The 13,476-nt window shown below is 37.1% G+C and overlaps 2 protein-coding genes across 3 annotated transcripts; both read left to right on the top strand.

The window, feature by feature from the left end:
* Positions 1 to 3,224: 3,224 nt before the first annotated feature.
* On the top strand, positions 3,225 to 5,446 carry LOC109100969 (interferon-induced protein with tetratricopeptide repeats 1-like). The gene is made up of 2 exons (XM_019114400.2): positions 3,225 to 3,367; positions 3,687 to 5,446. The coding sequence occupies exon 2, from the start codon at positions 3,689 to 3,691 to the stop codon at positions 4,994 to 4,996; it is 1,308 nt and encodes a 435-aa protein (XP_018969945.1). The 5' UTR covers positions 3,225 to 3,367; positions 3,687 to 3,688; the 3' UTR covers positions 4,997 to 5,446.
* A 1,910-nt stretch (positions 5,447 to 7,356) lies between these two features.
* On the top strand, positions 7,357 to 12,718 carry LOC109100967 (neurofilament medium polypeptide-like). Of its 2 annotated transcripts, XM_019114399.2 has the most exons (4): positions 7,357 to 8,531; positions 8,700 to 8,824; positions 10,347 to 10,373; positions 10,458 to 12,718. In XM_019114399.2, exons 1-4 carry the CDS (start codon positions 7,533 to 7,535, stop codon positions 12,412 to 12,414), a joined length of 3,108 nt encoding a protein of 1,035 aa, XP_018969944.2. In that variant the 5' UTR covers positions 7,357 to 7,532; the 3' UTR covers positions 12,415 to 12,718. The 2 variants fall into 2 exon arrangements, with proteins under 2 accessions (XP_018969944.2, XP_042624572.1); XM_042768638.1 differs by having other exon boundaries at positions 10,347 to 12,718.
* Positions 12,719 to 13,476: the final 758 nt, after the last annotated feature.

Here is a 13,476-nt window from a genome sequence, read left to right on the forward strand (position 1 = left end):
TCATTAAGTTGGCAATATTGAAATGAACACTCTCTGAACTACACAACAACGTCTTGCACAAACAAACCAGATATGCTCTCGCATACTCTCACTTCACTGACAATCTGTCATCCACTTGAGAGCAGTAAAAGTACAGTATGTGTATTAAAAACACTTCCATTTACTTTTGCTAAGGGTTATTAGTTAGCTATATAAGTACAACCATAAAAAAAAACACTTTGTTACTTGAAATAAAATAAATGTTAACTGAAATAAAATTAAGTATATACACAAAAAAGTTTACTTTTTTTCTCAGCTAGTTTCCAAGGAAATATTTCTCATTTTTATTTAGTTTAACTTTATTTACTAAAATAACTACAACTAAAACTAAAAAGAACTATATATCATTGACATCTGATATCTGATGTTAAGAGAACATATGACATAAAGGTGGACATGAAACAAAAATGATTGAAGTACATTTTACAAGAAAATACTACTCAGGATTACGTTTCTTTGTAATTGTTTGTTAAAATTTACAAGCAATTTCTGAGTGAAAATTACTATTTGTAAACAGTTGTATATTGATTACTTTACAACATCATAAGATGTGGTAAAGCAAGATTGAAAAATATTCAATAACTTGAACACAAAATTGCATGATAATCAGTAGCGTCTTGGCAAATATCGGCAAAAGGGATTTATTGTGCAATTTTTCCATTCATAAAAGTACAGTATTTGAAACAGCAACTGGAATATACAGAAAATGAGAAGAATATGCTACTATGCCACTGAAATCTGTGATGGCATTGTAAATTATTTTAAACCAGCCTGGAAGCCTCTTGAAAGGTCTCAAAATTTCTGCTCTTTGCAAATGATATGTCATTCTCCGCAATTTTTTTATCTAGATTGTGTTAAGCTTTCTATTCAGGGTATTATCATGCTTTTCCCAACAGCCATTGAACAAAGGTACTTGATAAAATCAATATCATGCAAACAGCAGACTAATCTCCATTTATCTGAGGGGGACAAACAAACAAAAACATGTCTAAAATAGTCTAAATAAAGTCTCACTTGCACACATCACAATTGCACCTGTCTCCTGTTTCTGTTGATTAAGTCTGGCTCCTGACATTAAGATGCTTTCTATTATTAGTCTCCTTTTGGCATTAACAGATAGGTTTATGACTGCTTTCATTATGACTAATTATGGTCACATGGGTAAATATTTAGTAACAGTAATTTGACTAATACAAGGGCATTAAAATATATTGCTTGATAAATGCAGTTACTTGACATTTTGGGGTGTTTATGGCCTGAAAGTAGCATGCTTCTCACTAATTAAAAAGAGATCTTGCAGCAGGTCACTGCAACCCTGATAAACCAGCTCTACAAATACTGTACGTATATATTATAAATGTCATTTTCTTCAAAAACATAAAATTCTCTATATTGCCAGGTTTTATTTTATTTTGTTATTTTTTCAATTTCAGTGTACATTTAAAAGTAACAATGTTAATATGACTCTTGATAGATTCGTGTGTAGTTTCACACACTAACACTAGAAGTCAGTAGATGTGAACATACTGCACAAATGGCCTTTTTTACCTGTACATTTCTGATTTAAGAGAGCTATGGAGGATCCTAAAAACCTGATGATGGTGGCAGCTGAGCAGGCTCAGTTTATTATAATCTCGCAAAACTCATAAAAGCCAATAAAACTATTGAGATTGGTGAGTGAATGCAAGATAATAATCATGTGTTTGCTTTTCACTCCTTACCTGTAAAACACACTTGGCATCTGTCTTAGGTATGCACACAGGATATAAAGCCTTAAATCTGGCTCTGGTAGATCCTGAGAATGGACTGGTGGTGGCCTGCGAAATTAATGAGGAATACGTGAATATAGGCAAGCCATTTTTAAGAGGTAAACCAAGGCAAAACAAGTATGTAAAAGTATTATGCATGTTAATGCAGCTGGAGTAATTTGTTTTATTAGGACACTGTATCTGTTAAGTTGCTCCTCCACTACACATACACCTACACATCTCAATTTCGATATTGATTACTGCCTGCCACTGTAGGAACACAGTCATCAGTATAAAGCCCAGCTGACCAGCAGCGATTGAAAGACGAGATGCAGAAATGTCCATCAGACTCTGCACTGATTGCTGATGGAGACAGATGTGAATGTACACCTGGGTGCTGATATTTGCACAAAGCTAATCATCAAAGTGCTTTGTCTACAAGTCTCTCTTTATCCTATAGTTTTATAATATGACAATTAAATAACCCCCTATATGTCTGGGAAAAGCAAAGATAAAAATATTTTAATGTTCACTATGATTTACATTGTAAAATTAGAACAAGTAACTTCTAACACTTTTTGTTTTCGGCTGGAGTGGAGGATAAAATAGACATTCGCATTAAACCTGCAGCTGAAACCTAGGGTAAAGATGAAAAACAATTGTAATATGTAATTTTTTGTATGTATGTATTTATTTTTCCAAGTATGCCCTGACACTGACTATCAAAAGATAATATAGATTATTTAACAATAAATAATAATAATAATAATAATAATAAATAATCTAAATAAAGACTTGCATAACAAAAAAAATAATTTTTCAAAATACTTTTCTGAATAAATAACTTTAACAGAACTGTCTGGTGTTCATGAAAAAAAATGCCCGTGGCCAAGAAAACTATGAATATATTTTATAAAGCTGAAAAATAAACATTGCAGCAAAGGCTGAAATCTCATTATTATTTAAAAAATAAATAAATATTTTTTGCCAGTTAATTCAACATTTTTACAACTCTCAAGCAATGCAGCGTCATGAAGTTTCGCCACTAGATGGCGTCATTACTCTTCAGCTTCAAGTTATTTGTCCTGTGCGAAAACCTCTATTGACTTGTTTGTACTTAATTATTTATTGTAAGTAGGCCTTCTGTGTGCAACATGATTGTTTGTCATTTTCCTCATCTTTTTGTACTTTACAATATTTCATTGATATTTACATTGATAAGTTACAGTCACAACTGATTAGCCTATGTAAGATCAACTTAATAGATCAACGTAGGCTATCTATATCAGCGAATTTATTAAATACATTTTAAAGTCGCTTATAGTAATTTTACATATCCCTTATGTGCTCAAGAATTGTTCACTGGCGTGCATAAGTATTGAAGCAGTATTACATTTTACTGGGTTGTTGACGTTCCACACTTAAGTTTCGTTTATCCTTTATCAGAGCAATAGGTGGAAATTGAAACTTAGCTCGCTTCTGTCCCAAAATTAGGTAACCTAGCCTTCCCTATAAAAACCCTCCCCAGCTACTATGTTTAATCAGACTGCGTTTGGATGAGGATCTCAGATTTGTAGAAGGTAAGACTTTGTATCTGTTTTCATAATGTGACTAATAATTCTATCAATAAGTAAATAAAATAAGCACCTCTACATCAATAATAGAAAAATCTTACTATAAATATTCTGTAATTATATAAGTGAATGCCTTTGATCTAGAATTCTTTTTAATTGATTTCGAAATCATTTTTAAGAAAGCACTTTATGGAAATGATATTTTACTGATCATTTAATGTCCTATTGAAGAGAAGTTGTCAGTCAGATACTCTATGTATTCAAAAAAAACTGAAAAAAAAAAAGTTTAAACATTTGCATCTATTTTGCATTTTAAACAATACAGGAATGTCTGAGGACAAGCTTAAACTGTTGTCCTGCCACTATACTTGGGACTTGCAAAAGGAAGATGGTGACCTTAACTTTCTCGAAGTTAAAGTTCGTGAAAGACTGGCAGTGAAATGCGAGTATAGAGGAAACCTGAAACAAAGAGAATTCAATTTTTTGGCCTTTATTAAACATTTACAAGGATTTAACGATGAGGCGCTTAAGAACCTGCAACTAGCAAAGAAGGAACATCCGGACGATGACAGCAATGTGATTGTGACGTATGGAAACTTGGCCTGGGTGCACAGTCTCATGGGCAACGTGACTGAAGCTGAGACTTACATAGAGAAAGTACATGAAATCCTTAGAGCTTTGCCTGCACCGTCTCCAGCAGAGTCTCAAAGAGAAGTTCAGAGCGAAAAAGCCTGGTCACTTCTCAAGTTTTCAAGAAAGACCTACATCAGGGCCAAGGAGAGTTTCCTTGAAGCTTTACAGAAAGAGCCGGAAGACAAGGAATGGAACACAGGCCTTGCCTTTTCTCTGTTCCGTCTGGAGGGACTGAAGATTGGCCAATATAAGCGTGTACGGTTTGAAGAGTCTCCTGCTGTGCTGCAGTTGAAGAAAGCTCTGAACCTGGACCCAGACAATGCAATGATCCATGTGTATCTGGGGCTTAAGTGCTACAAGAGCACAAAGAACGGAAATAATGCAGAGGCATGGCAATACATGACGCAAGCACTCACGATGGCTCCAGATAACCTCAGTGTGGTTTTGCATGTTGCCAGATTCATGAAGAAAGAGCAGTTTTATGACAAGGCCCTGAAAGTGTTGCTGGAAATGCTGAAGAAAGCGCCAGACTCGTCACGTTTACATCATGAGCTTGCCAACAACTACCGCTGGAAAGCCATGCAGATGAATGACGCACACAATCCGGAGCTGCTGGGCCTTTGCATTCACCATTTAGAGAGGGGCACCACTCTAAACCCAGGCTACATATACCCACGGCTGGAGTTAGCGCTGAGGTATGCAGAACAAAAGCAGATGGCGAAAGCAGAGCAGATGTTCACGGAGCTGTTTGCCCTTCCTGACCTGAAGCCAGCTGACCGTCAAGCCTGGCATCGTATGTATGGGGATTTCAAACAGTACAGGTTGGGCTCAGAGAGAGCTGCGGTTGAGCATTATAAACAAGGAATGATGCTGGGGCGAGTGTCCACCGAATGGAACGCGTGCAGAAACAGACTGAGGAAAATCCTTCAGCATGACAGACGCGACACATATGAGATCCGGACGCTCTTTCATTCCTTCAGAACAGAGAACCAAGATTATTAAAAGAGATCAAATTAATCTCTGTTCAAGTTCCTGTCGTAAACTTCAGTCATGTAATAACCATATAGTAATAGTTCTGCTGTTTCCTTTTTGATCCACTGAGTGTTAGCAGAGTTAAATATAAGTGTATTATTTTTACAGTATATAATCTGTTTTTCCAAATGTTTATTATAATCAATTAATTGTCAGGTAGATGACAACAACCAGAAATTTGTGTAAAGACATTAACATAATATAATCTTTTCAAGTTAAACCTCAATTTGTACACTCATTGTATGCGTTATGTAATGCAGTTTTTCATGATGATTTTTTCCCCCTTTATGCCTCTTTACGATGCACTGGTGACTGTATGAATCTGAATTTTAAGGAAATAATGAAAATTATCAGTGGTTTTAGTTGTTCCAACATCTAAAATATGATGAATTGTGTTGATAAATTAACATGACAACTGTTCAGAGTGCAGCATCTTTATTTCAATGGAACTAAGCATTTACTTGTTTACTTTATCATTTTTATTTCAAATACGCAGCAGACATGCACCTTTAGATCAAGAAAGCTGGGTGAATACAAGCTAAATTGCTAGTATTCAAAACAGATTTATTTTTTCAATTAGCTACAGGAAATTTGCTTTATCTGGAGTTCAAGAAACACCCCCCCCCACCCCCCACACACACACGCACACACACAGCCTCCTTTCTGTATCTATTCCAGTTAATGCTGCAGTCATTAAAGCAAAAAGGATACACACTAAAATGACAAATATGTTAAATATAAACCAGCACGAATGGTGTCAGACTATGTAAATGTGTTATACTTAAATGTAAAGTACTTATTTCTAAACTAGATGCCCTCACATGAGAATGCATACATGTGGTGCTTATGTTGTTATTGGCTGCTCATATAGAAGCTATGCTGCTGGATTGATTCTAGCTCACAGTGACCGCTCAGCATGACTGAAAATGTAGAGCTGACTTATGCTTTTCTGCTGCACAAATATGTACATTATAGCTTGAAGAATGTTGCTATTGCAGTAAAATATCTGCAAATCAGACAATATGATGAAACAGTAGTGTTGGTAAATAATAACAGCAACATAGATATAAAGCAGTCACAGTTCTGCTGAAAATCACAAACGCTATCTACAGTATATAACATTTTGCTGAGCTTGCAGAAATATAATATGGAATTTCTACATATATTAAACCAGAAAAACAATACATTAGCAGACAACAATAGTACATCTCCAAAAAAAAGACATATATTTTTTACATTACATTTTAGTCATTTAGCGGACGCTTTTATCCAAGCGACTCAAAAAATGAGAACAACTGATATATAAAGAAACAAATTTAAAAAGAACAAATATATAAAGTTTTTAAACATTCTAATGCCACATTTACACTGCATATATGATACTGCTCAGAGGTGGCTTAAATCCATTTACACAGCAATGATAACCATATACTTTGATATTGGGGCTGAGGCAGTTCAGAGCAGGCATAATTTACATTATAGCTACATTATAGGCTATACAATTTTAATATAAGTTAAGGGTAACACTTAAGTTTAGGGACCAATTCTCACTATAGTAGCTTATTATCATGCATATTGCATATTGACTGTTCATATTATTACTTAAAAAGCAAATAATAATTCCTTGTTTTATATGACCACATCTTACTAGCTATTAGCAGCAAGTTTGAGGCAAAAGTCATAGCTAACAGTTAGTTAATTGTGAGAATTGATCCCCAAACTAAAGTGTAAACAAAGTTGGGGTATACAGTAACTATGCCTTTTTTAAAACATTGCTTTACGGTTCATTAAGCAATTGCTTGCGCTGAAGCTCATGACACCACAAGGTGTTTAATATAAAGAGAATTTAATGCTGATATTTCTGTACACATGGTGAGTGCTGACAGATTGTCCTCTACTTATGATTAAAAAAGGGAGTTCAAACCCAGAAAGAGAGGATGATGATGTCATTAAACTTTTATGTAATTATAGCCTACATCATTTTAATAAGCAGGGGGATTATACTGAGCAAACTTGAGATATTTAAATAGGCTAACAAATAAAAAAAGTTAATTACTTGATTGTTATAAAATAAGTAACTTTAAATAAATATATACACGGGACTTGGGTTTTGTGTTCCTCGGATACTGATTTTAATGCCTGGATAGTTTTTATGTTTTTCAGAATTTCTGAATTTGACAATGAAATAAATGACGCCGTCATACATTCACAATGTGTGTGTGTGTGTATTCTAGCTTCGCCAAATTACTTGACAAAATATTTTAAAGCAGAATGTGAGTTGGGAATCTGCAGACGAGAGGAGTTCATGTGACGCGTCTGTTCCCCGGAGATCCGCGGAGGAGTGAGTGCGTGCGTGCGCGCGCAGGATGCTGAGCTGAACAGCTGATTCTGTGCATTCAGGCTAACCATTATGGGCAGCTCTATTACGCTAACCTAGCATCTATTGCAGTATATAAAGGGAACCATTTTCATTAAACGCTTCAAGGGAAATCGCACCAGCCTCACAATGGAGCGTGTTCTTCATTCACCTGGCCGGACACGGGAAGAGTACCGGTACCAAACGGCACGTCCTTCATCACAGATCCCCTCGAGGACTGCCTTTAGCTTTGGGTCCACAGCACCGCTGAGAGGTAATGCAGTCCTTAGCGAATTCGCCGCTAAACCGGCCGAAAGCTTGGATTTTTCAAACAAATATGCAGGTGGAAAGAATCTGAGGAAAATTAGTGAGAAAGAATTACTGCAGGGGCTCAATGACCGCTTCGCGGGATTCATCGAGAAGGTTCATCACCTGGAAAACCAAAACAGAGCGCTAGAGAAAGAAATTGAGGCTATTAGACTGAGAGCAAAATCCTCTTCCTCTCTGTCCAAAGAGTATGACTCAGAACTTACTAGTCTGAGGCAGCAAGTTCTTGAGATAGGCATTCAAAAGCATCAAATTGAGATAGACCGCCAGAACCTGGAGGAAGACTTTAACACCTTGAGAGAAAAGTACGAGAGAGAGGCTCGTGGTCGAGGTGATGCAGAGGACAGCATTTCAGTACTAAAGAATTGCATCAATGACGCATACCTAGCCAAACAAGAGATGGACAGAAAAGCTAAAGCTCTCGAAGAGGAGATAAGCTTCTTGAAGAAAAACCATGAAAGCGAGGTAGCCGAAATGATGGCCCAAATTCAAGAGGGTCACGTTACAGCAGAAATAAGTGATTTTAGTAGAAGTGATGTCACTGCAGCTCTGAGAGACATCAGGATGCAACTGGAAGGTCACACGGACTCTGACATCCGATACTCTGAAGAACGCTTTCGAGCGCAGCTCGCTAAACTGACCAAAGCTGCTGAGGTCAACAGAGAAGCCCTCATGGCCACTAAAGCAGAGATTAATGAACACCGGAGACAGCTCCAGTCCAGGAACATTGAGCTCGACTCTGTGAAAGGTGTGAGGGAAGCTCTGGAGAGGCAGCTGTATGACCTCGAGCAACGGCACAATGCTGAAATCCATCACTACCAGGTAATACACCATGTCAGGCTCTGTTCAGTCTAGATAGAATATTTTAATCATTCGGTATGAGGAATACTTAATTTAGCAATTCTCATAATCTAACATTCAGTACCACGTCATGAGGCTTTTTTTCATAATGCTTTTCCATTGTGTTTGCTGATTTTGCCCACGGTGCAGGACACAATCAGAGAGTTGGAATTTGAGCTGAAAAATGCTAAATGTGACATGAGCAGTCATGTGAGGGAGTACCAGGACCTTCTCAATGTCAAAATGGCACTGGATGCTGAAATTTATTCCTACAGGTACTTCTCTGATTTTAACACTTTTTTTGTAACCATTTTGTTACAAACTATTTATTACCCACTATTTTGTAAACCGTTTTTCCGTTGACTAAATATTCTCTTTTATCTTTACTTGATGATGTATTATTGGTCGCTTTCCTTACCTGTATTTTTTCTCTTTTATCTTTACTTGAATCCAGTCAGAATTTATTTCTTGCCAGTCCCTCAACAGTGCAAATAAATCGATTCCTTACTCAATCAAACCAAACAGTCTGGAATGTGTAGTCTTGTAGATATATCATTGCACAGGCCTTCAAGGAACACAATCATGTATTAAGTGACATAAATAATTACAGAGTGAACAAAGCTTGAGATGTTCTACGATTGATGACTGTCACATTTATTAAACAGGACAGTTAGGCTAATTTTAACTTAAAATAATCATTACTAGGTGCTTTTTATGGCAGCTAATTTGTTGATTGATTACAACGATTTTAAGTTTTAAAAGAATTGAGTGTCATTTCATGATTTTGTAGGTGTCCTTCATGTCCACTTAGGCTTGTGGGAGTTTTTGAAGTGTCAGTAGCCTCTGCATTAAGAAAAGATAAATAGGACACATTTTGACATTCATTACAGTGTCGGCACAGCCAAATTATAGTTTTACTGTAATTTGGCTGTGACTGCACTATAATGAATGTTGTCAAAAATGTGTCACAGACAAAGATTAGATTAGGCCAGGGCTAGGTTATTGTTCAATTAGGATAATTAAAATTGTTTTTATAAATGTGCCTTAGGAAAGAAAAAAAAAAACATCACTGGTGGGCACCTTGAGGCAAAACAATGGCACTGACATATTTTAAGTTATATCAGTGCAAGTGTCTAATACAGGTCAGACATGCATAAAGGGATACTCCACCCCAAAATGAAAATTTTGTTATTAATCACTTTTGTTGTTCCAAACCCATAAAAGCTCCATTCAAACCTATATCAGTGCAGGTGTATGGTTGAGGTGTTTTATTTCAAATCAAAGCTAAATACATGTAGAAACAGCGCATCCTTGTGGCACGGATGACACAGAAGAGCATACGCCACATACAATGATATGGAGAGACACAGAGGAGACTGCTGACAAAGGAATTATTAAATAAAGTCGTTAATTTTGTTTTACTTTCTCCCAAGCCTTCTCTAAATCATTTTGTGCTCTTTGGCAAACTTTAAATGGCCCTGTTGGTGTGTTCTGACGATGACTTTCATACCTTTTAATGGACCTTGACACTGCTATTTACTTGAAAGTCTATGAGACAGTCTCAAGCCTCCAGCTTTTCATCCAAAATATCTTAAGTTGTGTTCCGATGAACGGAGCTTTTACGGGTTTGGAACGACATGAGGGTAAGTGATTAATGATAAAAATTTTCATTTTTGGGGTGGAGTATCCCTTTAAGTCTTGTCTGTTGAACCAGAGGATAATTTCTTAGGCCCAGATTTAAAATGCACAGGCTGTCACTCATTGATCATAATGAATTGTTTTCTTTTTATTATTCAGAAAACTTCTGGAGGGTGAAGAGTCAAGGTACTCTACAATCTCAGATGCTCACATTTCAGTACCATACATTTACAGACAGTCACCCATCTATACTCTCCCTTGTGTCAAAAGGCAGGGGGGAGCAACTCGAAAATCAGAGCCTCAGTACAAATTTGTTGAAGAGATTATTACAGAGACCACCAGAGAAGATGTGGAGATATCAGACACTGGCTCTGATAAGAGTGGGGAGGGAAGAGAGGGTGACAAACCAGACGAGGAGAGCAGTGAGAAAGATGCACAGGGTGAAACTGCACAAGAGGCGGAAGATACGGAGGAACCAGCCATGGAGAACGGCAGTGAAGCCAGTCCTGGGTTAGAGGAAACTGAAGTCAAACCAAGTGATGAAAAAGAAGATGAGACAGCTGATTCTGAAGTACAAAAAGATGCTGACTCTGAACTAACTCAGGACTCTACAGAACAAGCCGCTGATGAACAAGATAAAGATGAGCAATTAGATGCAAAAGGCACAGAGCACAAAGACCTGAAGAATGACGTGCAGGGAAAGGTAGAAAAACCTGAAGAGGAAAATAAACAAGCTAAAGAGACAGAGAAAGATGTTTCCAAACCAGATCTGAAATCCAAACCAGAAAATCAAGAAATGCTAGAGAAATCAAAAACTGTACCAAAAGACAAACCATCTCAGGAACCGCAAGATCCTGAAGCAACAACTGAAGTTAAACATAAGCCTGGTGGACAGACTGTTGGGGTCACTTCTCCAAAAACTGAAGATGCTAAAATCTCATCTCAAGAATCTACAACTGCAAAATCAACAGAGAAGGAGAAAGAATTAGCTCCAGTGCAACCTGTAGAGGAAGATACTCCAAAACCAGATAAACAATCAGCTCCCGAACATACTGAGAGTGGAAAACAGACTACTGAAGAGGACACTCCAGCAAAAAAAGACAAATCTGATAATGTAAAGGAAGAAACTAAGAAATCTGAGCCTATGGAAAAAGACCAAGAGGATAACAACAAACTAACAGAGAAACCTGTGGGGGAAAAGCAAGAGGCTCAATCAAGTAAAGACGGAAAGGAACATAAACCTGAGGAGTATGTAAAAGATAGCAAAGTTGAACTGGTAGACAACATGAAAACAGAAAAGGATGAAAGTATCAGGGCTAAAGAACAAGAAAAGACACAAAAAGAGCTTTCAAAGGATCCAGAAGAACAATCACAACTTAAAAAGTCAAAGAAACAGGAGGACAGCAAAAGCAGTAGTAGTCTAGCAAGTGTGACCATAGAAAAGGGTGAAACTGGCAAGCTAAAAGAAACTGAAAAGACACAAGAAGACCTTTCCAAAGTTGCTGAAGAAAAATCCCAACCTCAAAAGTCTCAAATACAGGAGGACCAAAAAAGTGTAGAGAGCATCAAAACAGAAAAGGTTGAACATGCCGAGACTAAAGAAACTGAAAAGACACAAGAGGACCTTTCAAAAGTTGTGGCAGAAAAATCACAAACTGAAAAGTCACAGATACCAGAGGACCAAAAAAGTGACAGTGTAAAAACAGAAAAGGCTGAACAAGCTAAGCCTAAAGAAACAGAAAAGACACATGAGGACCTCTCCAAAGACGAGGAAGAAAAATCACCTGAAAAGTCAAAGAAACAACAGGAGACCAAAAGCGATAGCAGTTCTGAAAGTGCGACATCAAGCGGAGGGGAAGCTAAAGTCACAGAGAAACAGGTTGATGAAACACTGAGTAATCAACCCCCCAAAGCTCAGGAAATAACATCTGATGCAAAGTCTGAGCAAAAGGATATTAAAAAAAGCAAAGAGGAGATGCCTGAAAAAACTGTAGAGGTGGATAGTGTGACAACCAAAGTCAGTGGAACTAGCAAAGATGTTAAAAGTGAAGAAACTGTCCCAAAAGACAGTGGTGCACATGAAGTGAAGGCTGCAAAATCTGAGACTTCAACCAAAACAGAAGCTAAAGATCTTCAGAAGAGAGAGGAGGTCAAAGAGAGCAGCAAGCAGGACAACGTGGACATCAAAGGTCCAGAAGAAACAACCAAGCCCTCTAGTGTAATGTAGAATATAAACAGCAGAAGAAAAAAAATGAGAAAAGAGATTGTTCAAATAGCCCCCCTTGACAAATCTAATATAAATTACAATTGCATGACAGATGATCTCAGTTGAGCATGACTTTTAGAAACTGCTTTCAGGAAGTGTGATGTTTCTAATGCAGATGCATGCGTACACTGTGATCTGCGTGTACATAATGAATGTGAATTATGAGGAATGTGTAAGATTTTTTTTTGCTACATCCCTCGCTCTGATCAGCCAAATGTATGTATCAAAACAACGCTACATAAATAAATGAATAAATATTGCAGCATATCAGTGTTTGACTGTTAATTCAAGAGCTTTTCCTATTGAGGAACTACAGCATTGAGTTTTGTAAACTGTTTGGTAATGCGGGTCTTTCATCCTCTGCTGCTTTTCTATTTATCTTCGATTGCAGCACTTGCTAACCAGTACTTGCATAAGCTTAAATATTCCCTTGTGTCAATATAGCAGCGATTCATCTATAAATGATTACAAGGGATTTAATAATTGTATGTGTCTCCTAGGAACTCACTTAAGTTTTTCCATATCCATAAAAACCCTGCTCAATTTTCTAAGACATCTCAGTTTTTTTGAGGCAGGGTAAATATAAATCATCTTGAGCTGAAGTGATACAAACTTACATCCACTTTACCAAAGCCGGTACCAGTGCTGGATACTGACATTTCCACAGTCAACACTAGGTCTATAGAGGGGTGGCTGGCAGGTGGTTTTCCTTCAGGACCCTTTCACATTGCACATAATACAGCTCAAATATTTGGGATCAGCAGGATCTTTTTGGAAGAACGTAATGCTTTTATTCAGCAAAGACACTCAGTTCAGTCCATGGAGCCCTCTTCTAACGAGCTGATGATCTGAATCAGGTGTGTTAAGTGAGACATGCAAAATGCGCAGGGAATTGAGAACCATAGAAATGTAGAATGTTATTAGAATGTTATTAATAGAATAAATGCTATTCTATTGAATTTTCTATTAATAAAAGAATACTGAAAATATATACATATCAGTCCCCACAAAAAAATAAGCTGC

The sequence above is a fragment of the Cyprinus carpio genome, chromosome A13 (genome assembly GCF_018340385.1).
Source record: "Cyprinus carpio isolate SPL01 chromosome A13, ASM1834038v1, whole genome shotgun sequence".
Taxonomy (NCBI): Eukaryota; Metazoa; Chordata; class Actinopteri; order Cypriniformes; family Cyprinidae; genus Cyprinus; species Cyprinus carpio.